Here is a 14,514-nt window from a genome sequence, read left to right as displayed (position 1 = left end):
TAATTTTTTTCTTCCCTTTTTTAGAGACAGGGTCTCACTCTGTCACCCAGGCTGGAGTGTAGGGGCACAATCATAGCTCACTGCAGCCTTAGACTCTGGAGCTCAAGCAGTCCTCTTGCCTCAGCTCCCGAGTAGCTGTAACTACAGGTGTGTGCTACCATGCCCAGCTAAAGATTTTTTTAAAAGAAAAAAAATACAACCTTGAATTTGTGCAACCATTAAAATGTCTACATATGTCAGAATAGGAAGAAAGCAAGGGGTCAGAACAGAGGACATTCCCACACTTCCAAAGGCCCCTCTATAAACCAGACCATTGAGGTGTGGGCAGTTCAATTGCAGCCACCTGGGCTGCACTTGGGTAACAGGGTTCAGCTGTTCCTTTCTAAAATCAAAATAGCACCTGGGCCGGCTTCCCGAGGTGGCACTCAGGGCTGGCCCAGCCATTACGAAACCCCCCAGGGCCCTGCTTGCACTGGTGCCTGCGATCTCGCTGGGGCTGACTCCTACCTGGGTCAGTGTTGACCACGACCTTGCTCTGAGTGAGCAGGGAAGGGGAGAAGCCAATCTCCAGCAGCCAAGGCCTGAGGTCCACGTAAGCATCTGCGAGTTGCTGGAGCAAGTAGAGGAAGAACTCGGACACCTCCTCGCCCTTGCTCTGTACCAGGTCCAGAATTTTGCGGACCTGGAGGCGACACAAGCATGAGGGCACGGGCTGGCGTGAGGGGCATCCTCCTACCGTAAGGACCCTCAGGCAGGCTCAGGGCAGGGCTCTGAGTTCTTACTACAGCCGGTAGCTATGCCATCCCCCCAGCTGCTGTGACAGTCAACATGTTGGAGCCCGAAAATCTGTGAAATGACCTCCTGAGCAAGAAATAAAACCACCCAGCTCTAAGGAAGGAGGAGGCTTCCATGAGCCTAAAAATAAAAAGGACAGACAACTAGCCATGGAATTCTCTACCTCCTTTTCCCCCTTTTTTTTTTTTTTTTTTTTGAGACAGAGTCTTGCTCTGTCACCCAGGCTGGAGTGCTGGAGTGCAATGGCACAATCTTGGCTCACTGCAACCTCTACCTCCCAGGTTCAAGGAATTCTCTTTCCTCAGCCTCCCAAGTGGCTGGGATTACAGGCACCCACCACCATGCCTGACTAATTTTTGTATTTTTATTAGAGATGGGGTTTCACCATGTTGGCCAGGCTGGTCTCAAACTCCTGACCTCAGGTGATCTGCCTGCCTCGGCCTCCCAAAGTGCTGGGATTACAGGCGTGAGCCACGGTGCCCAGCGTTCTCCTTGTCCCTCTTAACCTGACACAACTGCTGTGCAGGAATGAGAGTGGAGAGGGGAGAAGCACCCCTTGGGCATAATGAGGTGGGCACCTGGGCCACACAGTAGGAGGGTGACAGGCCATACATTAAAAACGTTTTTTTTCTTGTTAAAAATGCAGGAAAATAAATCAAGAGAAGAGAACAAAGCATACAAGTGTGCTACTTCTTCCCGCAGAAACCGTCCTGGTCTCTTCTGAGTCCCAGCGGGGTAATGTCATAAACGGGTTGTGTCATTCCTCTAACCAAGAAGGAATTTGTGGTCTCCATTTTATTTTTCAGGAGATAACGCAAAGCTTAAGTGAAAGTAAGGGCTGTTCAAGCGTCCCACAGTGGAGCGGGGAAGATTCTTCACTGTGGACCCACTGTGGGATGTCATCATTCCTGACCCTGAGGCGGTTCCCCTCCGAGTCTCACCCAGCAACCAGCAGCCCTCCAGCCTTCAGAGGCACTAAATGAACATCGCTGCTGGGGATGCTTTTATGCTTATGTTCTTTTTCCCTCCTAATTTAAAGAGGATCTAAAAATGAAGTGTCTGGGAACCAATACACACAGCGATGAGAACTGAGATGTCAGGATTTGCTCCAGACACAAACACAGAAGTGAAATACCTAATTGTGCAACCTGCTAACCTAGGAATTTGTGTGCTATTAGTACACCAAAGTGCAGCCCTGCCCGCTGGACTAAACTCCCACACTCTTCACTCAGATCAGCAGGGAGAGGCCTCTTCCAGCTCCCGGGGTCCTCACAATGCCCATGCCTATCCCTGTCCCCGGGGCACCTTGTCGGGCTGGGTGGGGCAGGCACACACAATCTCCGCATCTTCGGCCGAGAAGTAGTCATTCTTCAGCAAGTTGTCCACCAGACACTGAGTGTTGCGGATGTGAGTGACCAGAAGTTCCCGATTGCTTTTCAGTAATTGAATGTGGGGGTGAGACTCTGATGGGATTATTTCCATCTCAATGTGGCCCCGCTCTTCCATAGTTAAAGTAGCAAGCGGCTACTTTTCCCAAATTCATCTTTGGCTGCGTGTGTCCTCCCAGCAGAAGGGCAATCAGGATTCAGGCCCCGCCCTCCAGGGCCCCTGCTACTCTGCACAGCCCCTGAAGAGACCAATGACATCATCAGCAAAGCAAAAGCTACAGAAAGAGCCCACCCCACCTCCCACTGGTCCTGGGGTTTCTCTACCTAGAGCAGGAAGGAGCCATGCTTAAGACCTTTATCTGGCCAGGCAAGTTGGCTCATGACTGTAATCCCAGCACTTTGGGAGGCTGAGATGGGTAGATAGCTTGAAGTAAGGCCAGTAGTTTCAGACCAGCCTGTGCAACATAGTGAGACGCCCATCTCTACAAAAAATAAAAAAAATTAGCCAGGCATGGTGGCGCACACCTGTAGTCCCAGCTATTGGGGAGGCTAAGGCAGGAGGATCACATGAGCACAAGAGTTCAAGGCTGCAGTGAGCTATGATCACACCACTGCACTCCAGCCTGGGTGACAGAGCAAGGCCCTGTCTCTAAAAAAACTTTTATCTTAGATGCATTAAAGAAAAAAAAATCATAATTTAATTGCTTGCACTTGAGGGTTACATCACTAGGGTAGGTGACCAGAGATAGCCAACTCTTTTTTATTTTTAAATCAAAACTTCTTTATTATTACTATAAAGCAAAAGTGTGCTTTGATCCTAGACTGGGATAGAGATGGAAAGGTGTTTATTTTACATAATAAAGTTAACAGGGCTTGGAGGTTCCTGCATTCCCCAAGCAGGGAACAGGCCCAGAACTGGGAAAGAAAGACCTGTGGGGTTTGGTGGGAGACGGTCTCAGCACAAAATAGCCTGAGGAGAGAGACAGCAGCATGAAGTCTCCTGTGGTAGCCAGAGCCAAGGAACCTGGGGTCAGTGATGTCTCAGTCACTGTTGCCCATTTTGGGTTGTGCTATAACCTCTTCCCCCGTGTCCTTGACCTTCAGCAAAGTCTGTTATACACAAGCACCCTGGGGAAGGAGGGAGAAGCAATGGCCCCATGTGGTATGAAGCAGGACAGAGGGAAGGCAGAGGTGCAAGAGGAAGAAGGAGAGCCGGCACAGAGTTCCTGGCATTAGATTCCCAAGAGAGGTATCTCTCTGGAAACCCTTGAAAACCTGGTGCAAGTGCTGAGTTTCTTGTCTGGGTAGGAACAGGGACCCAAGCTATTTTATTTGGGCATTAAAAAACACTTGGGTTCATCTGAGTTATCCCAAAATTGCACTCACTACCTTCCTTGTAACAATAACAGCAAAAAATAATAATTAAAAAAAAAAATCCCACAGAAGATCCTTCAGCCTCTTCTTGTCCAGGAACACTTGCGTGTGTAAAATGATCTTGGAAGTGGAAAGGCCTGGAATTGGCCACTTTGTCGTTTGTCTAAGCAGGAAAACCCATGCATTTCAGAGAGAGTAAAAAAAAGGTTTTTTTGTAGTTCAAAAAAAAGCTCATAGATCTTTTAACACTATCCACATCATTAATACGTTTCACAAGCCACATCTGTTAACATTCAGGTCCAGTAGTTCTCAATTTTTTTCCACCAAGTGGCACATGAGTCTCCTGCTCTTTGACACGCTTCCATGTTTTCTTTTTTTAACCTATCAAATGCCAGACCCCACACGATAGCTTTCTTTTTAGAACCCAAATGATAGAGCAGGAAAGAGTACAATTTAAAATTATCAGCAACAGAAGGGCAAGAGATCCTCACCAAAAAAATTTAAAGGGATGAAAATATTATTGTTCCAATAAAAGTTATTAAATGCTAATCCAGCCTTTTCTTTTCTTTTTTTTTTTTTTGACAGAGCCCCACTGTGTGGCTCAGGCTGGAGTGCAGTGGCACCATCTCGGCTCACTGCAACATCTGCCTCCCGAGCTCAAGCAATTCTCCTGCATCAGCCACCCGAGTAGCTAGAACTACAGGCATGTGCCACCACACCCAGCTAATTTTTGTATTTTTAGTAGAGACAGGGTTTCATCATGTTGGCCAAGCTGGTCTTGAACTCCTGACCTCAAGTGATCTGCCGACCTCGGCCTCCCAAAGTGCTGGGATTACAGGTGTGAGCCACCGTGCCCGGCTATTTTCCATGGCAGTCAATTCTATGACCCACTTTAGGATCCTCAGCTTTAGAAAATCGGTTCATTTAAAGCATACCAGTTGACAATATTAAATTAGCAGTTAACAATACCTTTTTAAGTTTCTGGCATCATTCTTTCAAGTTAGAATATTTTAAAACAACATTCTTTAAATCTTCAATTTCCAATTTCTTTCTGGAATCTGCAAAATCAAAGAAAGACTTAAAACAATTATTGTGGCACATGGTGAATGAATGAATAAAATTGGCAAGAGAATAATTTTAAAATCTAGTACTCCCGGGTATCAGACTACTCTCTGTACCTTCTTCTTTTAGGACAGTGTTTTCTTTTTTCTTTTTTTTTTTTTTTGGTTTTGAACCTTTAATGAGAAAAAAATATATAATATCGAGCTCAATAACACTGTGTGTTTGGTGTCATTGGGTCAAGGGTTGGGGATACACACGGCAGAATTCGGAAACAGGGTATAGATCAACAAAAATACACACAGTCATAACAAGAAAAACTGGCGCCTGACACAATCAACTCTCAGTCTCCTCTTCACTCAGCAGCATGTTGGGGATCCCGCGGCTGATGGGGAACATACATCCAGATTCTGGGCACTGCAGGGTGCCCTCTATCACTTCCACCTCCAGCAGCAGGTGGTGCATGGTTCTCAGAAATTCCTCATTCTCCTCATATCCCTCAACCGGCCCTTTAGGCACCTGGATCAGGCGCAAGTTATCGGCTGCCTCCAGGAACGCCGACCACTCCACTTTAGGTATCATACACGCCACGAAGTTGGGGTTGAATTCCACGGGGCAGATACGGACCTCGGTGGCCTGGAGGCGCAGGGGGAAGCCACGGGACCCCACCCCCCGCACATGCGAGCTCAGCAAATTGTGGGTGAGCAGTTTCATGTCGCCGCACAAGCTCAACATCCCCACCATAGTCACTTTTTTGTTGTTCTTGCCATAATTGAGTCACACCTGTACTTTATTTGCTTAACTTTTTGCTTTCAATTGCGTTTTGAAAACTCTAATAATTTTAAAGGAATGTTATGTCACCATTAGAAACAGGAAAAAAAATCCTTTGCAATACATAGAAAGTAATACAAAAATTAATTCACCAGAAATACAACAATGTTACTGTATTCCAGCTAGTCCTGCTGCCTGGAAAGGCTCCAGGGTTGGGGCCTGTTTTCTCTCGGAAGCATTTGAGAGATGTTAAAGACACAGTAGCACAGAATTGAGACTTTCTCTTTAAGATCATCACAAGGCTGAGAGAAAACTGGAAAGAAGTCACTTCTCACTTTGTGATTTAGCATTTTTCAATGCCATGCTCCATTCTTTAGAAAGCTGGGAAGGGGTGTTGCACAACTTTCTTCATCCCTCCTTACCCGCCTACCACGAGGGGCCCCTTTTACTCACTGCTTCTGTCTCTTCCAAGCCTGCAATTCCCATAAAAACAGCGACTTGTCTTCCCGGATGTTTTCTGTAATCGCCGCCACAGACATCTCCCTCTCTTGCTATCAAAGGCAGAAACTGAAGGAAAGTCTCCTGACTTACCATCACCTAAATAAAGCAATATATTATATGACAGCCATCTGGCAAGGAGGCTGCTTTATAATGTCCAGAGCCCTGGCTGAAGATTTAATCAGGTGTGCAGAGTTAGCTCAATTCAGCAAGAAATTAACAAGGTATGGATGTTGGAAGGGAAAGCAGAGGAACTGAACTCTGCCTTGGTAAACAGAATCTAAGGGTAGACCAAAACCATACCATGGGAGACTGGAGATCAATTCAAAGTTCATGGGCACTTATTACCAGAAACGCCAGACAGCCAGAGATCTGCTGGCCCTGGGGGGCGATCCTTTCCTTTCTTTACTTGGTAAAGGGTGGGTCCAGTTGATGAAGAGGGTCTGGTCCTCTCTTCCAGGCAAAGAGAGGACCGAGATTGGGCCAGGGCCAGATATCTGGGAGCTGGGTCTGCTCTCCTGGGTGGGGCTTTCCCAGGCCAGTGGTGCAGACCAATGGGGACTGAAGTTGGAGATCCTGGTAAGGCAGCTCCAGGGATACCCAAAGGAAAAAACCAAGCTAATGGAGGCAGCCAGAAAACAGGACGCACCACGGAACAAAAGATAGATCACCAAGTGGAAAAATGAAGCAGAGGAGATTGGAGGAGGGTGAGTCCACCACCAAAAGCCATCTCCTGAGGCAAAGGCAGGTGGGGGTAGAGCCTGTGGGCAGCGAGGGAGCCCCAAAGGGAGCTGGGGCTTGCACAGGCATTTCCTCCCAACTCCTTTCTAGCTTTCTGCCCTCAGAGAGGGTTAGTTCTCAGGGTAAGGGAATCCCAGGGGCAATTCACCACTCTGGGCTCCTCACAGAAACCAGTGCCCAAGTCCCATCCTGCAGTGTGATCTTCCAAACTAAAGAAAAGATCTGCAGAGCCTCCAGGAGAAGATTCAGGGAAGCTGTTCTGGCGAAAAGGAAGCAGGGATTGCAGGATGGCGGATCTTCAAAGGGAAAAAGGAGACCACAGAGCAGCTCTGTTGAATTGAAATATGACACAGCTTTCCTAGTAATTTAAAACTTTCTAGTAGCCACACTAATAAAAGTAAAAATGGACAGGTGAAATTAATTTCACTGATATATTTTAATTCTAATACACTCAAAATATTTCAGTATGTCATCCATACAAAATTTATTGTTATTATTATTTTTGAGATGAAGTCTCACTGTGTCGCCCTGGCTGGAGTGCAGTGGCGCAATCTCGGCTCACTGCAGCCGCCGCCTCCCAGGTTCAAGCAATTCTCCTGCCTCAGCCTCCTAAGTAGCTGGGATTACAAGTGCACACCCCCACACCTGGCTAATTTTTGTATTTTTAGTAGAGACAGGGTTTCATCATATTGCCCAGGCTGGTCTTGAACTCCTGGCCTCAAGTGATCCTCCCACCTCAGCCTCCCAAAGTGCTGGGATTACAGGTGTGAGCTACTGCACCCAGCCAATCAACAAAAAAATTATTAATGAGATAGTTTACATTCTTTTTCTTCATACTAAGGCCTGGAAACCTGGCATGTGTATTAATTGCACATCTCAATTTGGATCAACCACATTTCCAGTGTTCAAGAGCCTCATGCGGCCAGGGGCTACTCAAGTGGACAGTGCCACTCCAGGGCAATCACTAACAGCTAGGGTGGTGAGACATCAGAGTTCCTGCCTGCTGCCCTTCCATTTGAAATACTGATGCTAGGAATGATCTTTTTTGTTGTTGTTGTTGTTGTTGAGACGGAGTCTCGCTCTGTCACCCAGGCGGGAGTGCAGTGGCACGATCTTGGCCCACTGCAAGCTCCGCCTCCCGGGTTCACACCATTCTCCTGCCTCAGCCTCCCAAGTGGCTGGGACTACAGGAACCCGCCACTATGCCCGGCTAATTTTTTGTATTTTTAGTAGGGACGAGGTTTCACCGTGTTAGCCAGGATGGTCTTGATCTCCTGACCTTGTGATCCACCCGCCTTAGCCTCCCAAAGTGCTGGGATTACAGATGTGAGCCACCGCGCCTGGCCAGGAATGATCTTAATTGGCTTTTCAGATCAGTTTCATCGGCAACTCAGTGAGACAGAGGTTAAAGACATGAGGTCACTGAAAATTCTGCAAACTCAGGAAGAAAATACATACTGGACCCACTGGTTTATACTCAATGTAAAATTCCCTTCACTGCTGCATACAATTTTGCAGCTTTGCATCCTTGCAGAGATCAGAGAGTAAGATACAAAAACGCTGTTGATGTTTGGTGAGTCAGGACTCTCCTATACCACTGGTGGAAATGTAAATCTGTGGAAGTCTCTGGAAAGTCCTTTGACACAGTATGTGTCAACAGACTCTGAAAACTTTCTATTTAGTAACTTCCCCTTCTAGAAACCCGCCTTTTGAAAAGAATCAGGGGTTCTGACGGGGTTTTTTTTTTTTTGCTGTTTTTTCTTTTTAAACAAGGGACTTCCAGTCCTGGCTATAATAGAATAACTTGTGGCTCACACAGAGGACAACTGCTGGTGAATGGATTGACAAAGTATAGCATATTCATACAGTAGAACACAATTCAACAATAAATGCCAATGAAACAAGAATACATCATGAATGAGTGTCACAGGTACTACACTGAGTGAGAGAAGCCAGACTCAAAAGAGTACATAGGGCTGGGTGCAGTGGCTCACACTTGTAATCCTAGCACTTTGGGAGGCCAAGGCAGGTGGATCACTTGAGGCCAGGAGTTCGAGACCAGCCTGGCCAACATTGCGAAACCCTGTCTCCATGAAAAATACAAAAATTAGCAGGGCATGGTGGCGTACACCTGTAATCCCAGCTACTAGGGAGGCTGAGGCAGGAGAATTGGTTGAATCCGGGAGGCAGAGATTGCAGTGAGCCAAGATCGTGCCATTGCACTCCAGCCTGGGTGACAGAGTGAGACTCCATCTCAAAAAAAAAGATTTCATGCATATGATTCTGAAAATCTGATCTAGAAATCAGATCAATGGTTTCCTGAGGCAGGGGGCAGATGGGAGTGGGGGGAGAAATTGACTGCAAAGAGGAATAAGGAAAATTTCTGGGGAGATAGAAATGTTCTGTGTCTTGATTGCTTGCTTGCTCTCTCCCTTGTATACAGTCACATATGTGTGTGTATGTATATATGAATATACATATAGATACATACAACTTGTCAAAAGACAGCAACCCATATGCTTGAAATCTGTGAATGTTATTGTATGAAATTACACTTCCATGAGATTGATTTTCTTTTAAGGAAAGGCAAAATAAAGTTTTTCCAGGTAAAAACTGAGACTTTGTTGCTACCGTATCTGCACTAAAATAAACACTAAATAGAGTTTTTCAGGTAGAAAAAAAAATGATCCCAAGACAAAAACAAAAATGATGAGCAACAGGAAGTGTTAATAAGCTGGGAAACAGAAATGGGTACTAACTGAACTATATTATATTAATATCTCCTAAGGTCACCACGACCCATCAGGAAATGATTGACCTAGAAAGGAGTCTCACCTCCTGGAGAGCAACCAGTACTCTGTCCCTGAATCATGGGGTGGCCCCAGAGAAACCACAGATATACACACACTCAGTGTCACTTTCACCCCAGGCTTCTTTCTTTCCTTGCACTGTCCCAGGGGACCTTGAGCGGAGATGTGCATTTCTTATAACTGAGATGCTAAGATTTAAAAAAAAACATTTTATAAAGATGTTCTCCACATGTTCCTTTCTATGTTTTAATAACTTTTTCTGTAAGTATAAAACAATACCTGCTCACTGTAGAAAACTTGGGAAATGCAAAACAAAAAAAAAATTAGAGGAGTAAATTAAGTTCCCTATTATCCACATGCAATAACCACTATTCTCATTTTGGAGCACTTCCTTTCAGCTTTTCTCTGCGTGCATTTGCGCCTACACTGACTTTTTGCATGTTTGGCATCACACCATGTTTTTGTTGTACTCTTACCATTATCTTGTGTTTCTTTGTAACTGCTAAGGCCCTCTTTGGAGCTGCAGAAGCTGGCTTCTGGATGACTTGGCTTCTAGAAAGCAGAATGCTTTGCTTTCCCTGGTTTTTCTTTTATAAAGAAGGGTAAGAACTCACCTGCCACTCTGCTGCTTTAAAGCTCTGCATCTGAGAAATTCCACGTGCCAAAGAGAGGCTCAAAGATAATGGCAAATGGTCTCCCTTTCCTCGGCCTGGCCATGCCTGCCTGAACTGCTACAGCAAACCTGGACACCTTGCCCAGCAGCCTCTGCCAGCTGCGAGGCACATGACAGTGCTCTACCATCAGTGTGACCCATGGGATAGCTGCGAGGGGGTGGACAGGGGCGGAGAGTGGTGGGACAACTCCAAGAGGTTGCATCCTTGTTCATTCCTTCTACAGAGGTCCACTGAGCACTTCCTCATGTCCGGCCCTGCAATGTGCAAGGGCCCCAGCAGGGCCTAGTCTGATAATAGCTAACACCAAGTGTTTTACTAGGGCATCAGCAAGGATGTTAAGGCTTTATACACATGGTGAGAGGCAGGACAACATAAGGGTGAAATCTGTGGTGTCTGGGATCTCTAGAGACAGCAGTGTTCAAATTCTGACTCATGAGCAAATTAGAGGGAAGTTCCTGCTAAATGGACCATGTTTGCTGGTGATTTTAGGCTGTGGGGAACAGGGGCACTCTCAGGTTATGTCTGTTCATGGGACTTTATTATAAGATCACTCATTATAAGATTATCACTTGTTAGCAAGTTAGCCATCCTTTCTGTGCCGTGATTGCCTCAAGGTAAGAGTTCCTACCTCAAAATGTTGCTGTAAGGATTAAGTGAGTTAATATGCACAAAATGCCTAGGCCAGGGCTGGCACTCAGTAATGAGCAAATCATTTACTAATTTCTATTATCTCAATCCTTGCAACAACCCTAGGTGGCAGGGGTCATTGTTACCACCAATTTACACATGAGGAAACCGAGGCACACAGAGGTCAAGTAGCTCCCTGCCCTCACAGAGTTTACAACTGGGCAGGACAGACAGACACAGAACAAGGAATCACAAGTATGGTGAATGTGTGGAAGAAGAAATGAGCAGAGAGAGACAGGGGGGTGCTGTGGCTCTCAAGGGCTTCCTTGGGCTCCAGCCAGCATAATCACAGAGGTGTCTGCTCCACTGCAGCCCTCTGTAATGGCAGGTGACAGGGAGACCCAGTTAGAGCTCCTCTCCCAGGGAGTTTGGATTTGAGACATTTAGAGAGATGCTGAGTTCCAAAAACCCACAGTAGGTGTGGGTTTGGCTGCCCACAGCTAAGGCCACCAGCCACGGCTTCCCTTATTTTATGTATCTTTATAATAAACCCCCATGAACATAGAGAGCCTCAGTGTGCCCCTGTTCTCTGCAGCCTAAAAAACACTAGCAAACATGATCTATTTAGCAGGAGCTTCATGCTGTGCAGAATCACCCGGCAGAGGTTTCCCTGCTCCATTGTGACTATAAGTGCCTTCCTCCCAGCATGAGCAGACAAGACTGGACTCCATCCCAACTGATGGGGCCAGATCGAGAACAGAAACCTCAAGAAAGTCATTTCCCATCATCCACACTAGCCTCATGATTTCACTCTTTTTTCAGGCACCCAATTGTTGGGAATCATTATTCGCTCTTTTTTTTTCATGTTTATATTTCAAAATAAATAACACAGCTTTCCACAAATTGGTGTTGCAACAGTAGCAGCTAAGATTCCTAACAGATCTAAGCCCTGTTATAAAACATTCTTTAGCAATGTAGCAGATGCTATCTTAGAGTTACAACCCAGTGTTTTTCAACAGTGAGCTCTGTGTAGTCAGGCCATTCTGTAAGTTTTTCTACTGTGATACTTGCTATATAGGTTAGAAACAAATACAAGCATAAGCAAAACCAAAGCCAGCTTTGGTGGCACCCAGGTCATATGAAACCTGGCCCAGTGCCATGCCATCTGCCTCTGCTCCTGTCCTGACCCTCCCTCCTCAAGCTCTGACCACTTCTTGAAGTGAGTTCTCAAACAGCTCTGCTCTCTGCAACCTTGACGGCCACAGGAAAAGGCCAGTGATTTTATGAACACAGAAAGGATTGGCTTCTAGGATATAACTTTATGGGTCATAGGAGAGTTTTCAAAGACTTTCCCACCCCTTCCTTGAAAACAAACACAGTGGTAGAAGTATTCTGTTCATCAAACTGTTCAGGTTCTTCTCCTAGACACCTGGTAGGATTACACTTCCCTACCCTCTTGAAGTGACAGGCTTTAACTCATGAAACATGAGCAGAAGTGGAATGCGTTGCTTTGGGTAGGAGGCTTTTAGCCATCACTGCATAATTTATCAATGTGCAATTTTTTTTTTTTTGCTTCTGGCACTATGATTAGCACAAGATGGGGGCAGCTGCATCAGCTCAGGCCCACAAATAACCACAATGAGTAGCTCTTGCCAACTCGCAAAGGACATAAGATATGAGGAAGAAATCAACCTTGATTGTTTGATAGCCAGGCATGGTGGTGCACGCCTACTGTCCTAATGACTCAGGAGGCCGAGGCAGGAGGATCACTTGAGCCCAGGAGTTCAGAGTTCAAGGCTACAGTGAGCTATGATCACACCACCGTACTCCAGCCTGGGTGACAAGTGAGACCCCTGTTTCTTAAAAAATAAACAAAACAAAAAACCTTGGTTGTCTGAGCCCACTACATTAAAGGACCCCTCTTAGCACAGAAAAGTCACTACAACCTTTTTCGGATACTATAACTATTTATGGAATTAAGATTTAAGATAAAATATAACACCATTCCCTGTCTACCTCAGACTTAGCAGTAATCTGTATAGGGAGATACTATTTACCAGGAAGAAAAATAGGCAGAACATGCACCTTCTTTATTTGTCCTGAGGTTACATCATTCACCTTCTCCCAATTCGTGTTGGGTCCTGCCACCTCACTCCACCCTCACTTGGCCCCACAGAACCACATCCACCATTTCTGTTAGAATTACTGGGTGGGTACCCTTAAAAGCCAAGCCGACCAGTGACGAAAAAGAACATGGTGGAGCTACATGTACTGACATAGAAAGAGCGTTAAGATACCCTGTCACTTGAAAAATGTAAGTTGCAGAAAGAAATATAGAGTATAATAACATTTATATGGCTTGCCCACATCCCCTGCCCTCCAAATACACAAAGCACTCCACATTGTCTATAGGCATACGTCCGTGAATGTAAATGCAAAGAAAACTACCTGTGAGAAGACACACGGTGTGAGAATAAAAATTACTTCTGGAAAGGGAGAGGACACCAGGAGTAGGGTAGTACTTTTATTCGTAATGTTTTATTTTTTTATAAGAAGGCTATACACTTGCATGATTAAAATATTTTAGGGCCTTTTCCTCATTAGGGTATCTCAGGACATCTTGAGGCAGGCCAGCACAACATTCTCAGCGACTGCCTTGTTTTGAGGAACTATGACTTTCAACTCAAAGGGTCCACCTGCCCTAAAGAGAAAATGCTCAGTCTTCATTAAACTAAACGATGGTTCATTAAGACCAAACAAACTCAGATGAGATGTTAAGACTTTCTGTGGACCTGTAACTCAATAAAAAGCTCTTCCTGTTTTGCAAAAGTATCACAGTAAATCTGATGGGATTGTGGGTGGGAACAGTTTTTTTGTTGTTGTTGTTATTTTTGTTTGTTTGTTTGTTTTCAGACAGAGTTTCACTCTTGTCGCCCAGGCTGGAGTGCAATGGCACGATCTCGGCTCACTGCAACCTCCGCCTCATGGGTTCAAGTGATTCTCCTGCCTCAGTCTCCTGAGTAGCTGGGATTACAGGCACCTGCCACCGCGCCCGGCTAATTTTTGTATTTTTAGTAGAGACGGGGTTTCACCACGTTGGCCAGGCTGGTCTTGAACTCCTGACCTCAGGTGATCCACCTGCCTCGACCTCCCGAAGTGCTAGGATTACAGGAGTGAGCCACCACGCCTGGCCTATATTTTGTTTTAAATTTAGTAGAAGGCCATCAACTTAGGGTATTACCATTAAGCCTAGTTAGAAATAAGGAATATAAAGTGAAAAAAATCAGTCCCCACAAAAATAGTACAGAACAAAAGTCAACAATACTGGCTTTCAAGTGGATTTTTAAAATCCCAGAGCCACAAGAAATACCATATTGAAGAAATGCTCAATGATTGCCAAACATTTCATTTCCTTTGTCTTGTATTTCCTCTTTTTTTCATATAACACATACCCCTGAACACTTTAAAACATTAGCAGCTCAACTGCCTTCTGGAACATTCTGACACCGAGTGATGTTTTAATTTTGATTTCTCAGCAGCAAATGGATGATGTCAAAGGGGCCTCACATTTTCCTACCCAATATCAGCTCCCCAACCCAAATGGTTATTATTACCAAGGAAACTAGTTCAGATTCTTTTTCCCTTTCTGTTAAAAACACATCCTATCACTAAAGTTTAACCAGAAAATGCCATCTCTGGTAAAGTCACAACCTGCCATACACAGTATGGGCTTCTAAGACATTCTGCCCACCACCGTCCTGGACAATAGGAATAGAT

The 14,514-nt window shown here is 45.4% G+C and overlaps 2 protein-coding genes across 12 annotated transcripts in view; both read right to left on the bottom strand.

The window, feature by feature from the left end:
• The window catches only part of NOD1 (nucleotide binding oligomerization domain containing 1), a 49,603-nt gene that overhangs the window by 24,799 nt on the left and 10,290 nt on the right, over window positions 1–14,514 (bottom strand). For 8 of the 11 annotated variants that reach the window (XR_008503589.2, XR_010126894.1, XM_054494642.2 and 5 more), the window contains 3 exons: window positions 4,527–4,615; window positions 2,101–2,422; window positions 508–682 (listed from right to left, as the gene is read on the bottom strand). Coding sequence is in view for 8 of the 11 variants with exons in the window: in XM_054494642.2 (XP_054350617.1) it covers window positions 508–682; window positions 2,101–2,301 (376 nt within the window). In the remaining 3 variants the exon portion in view is untranslated. Of the gene's footprint in view, window positions 1–507; window positions 683–2,100; window positions 2,423–4,526; window positions 4,616–5,840; window positions 5,985–14,514 lie in introns of all 11 variants that reach the window. The other 3 variants (XM_054494646.2, XM_054494641.2, XM_054494649.2) reach the window with 2 other exon arrangements.
• LOC129040298 (multifunctional methyltransferase subunit TRM112-like protein) lies at window positions 4,624–5,556 on the bottom strand. The gene has a single exon (XM_054494652.2). The coding sequence runs from the start codon at window positions 5,358–5,360 to the stop codon at window positions 4,953–4,955; it is 408 nt and encodes a 135-aa protein (XP_054350627.1). The 5' UTR covers window positions 5,361–5,556; the 3' UTR covers window positions 4,624–4,952.

Source organism: Pongo pygmaeus, chromosome 6, assembly GCF_028885625.2.
Source record: "Pongo pygmaeus isolate AG05252 chromosome 6, NHGRI_mPonPyg2-v2.0_pri, whole genome shotgun sequence".
NCBI classification, from domain to species: Eukaryota; Metazoa; Chordata; class Mammalia; order Primates; family Hominidae; genus Pongo; species Pongo pygmaeus.
Note: the sequence above shows the minus strand (reverse complement) of the source record. Positions and strands in the feature narration are given on the sequence as shown.

What these genes read in the sequence shown, in the direction of transcription:
- LOC129040298 (XM_054494652.2), bottom strand. Translation starts at nt 5,360, where the DNA reads ATGGTGGGGATGTTGAGCTTGTGCGGCGACATGAAACTGCTCACCCAC.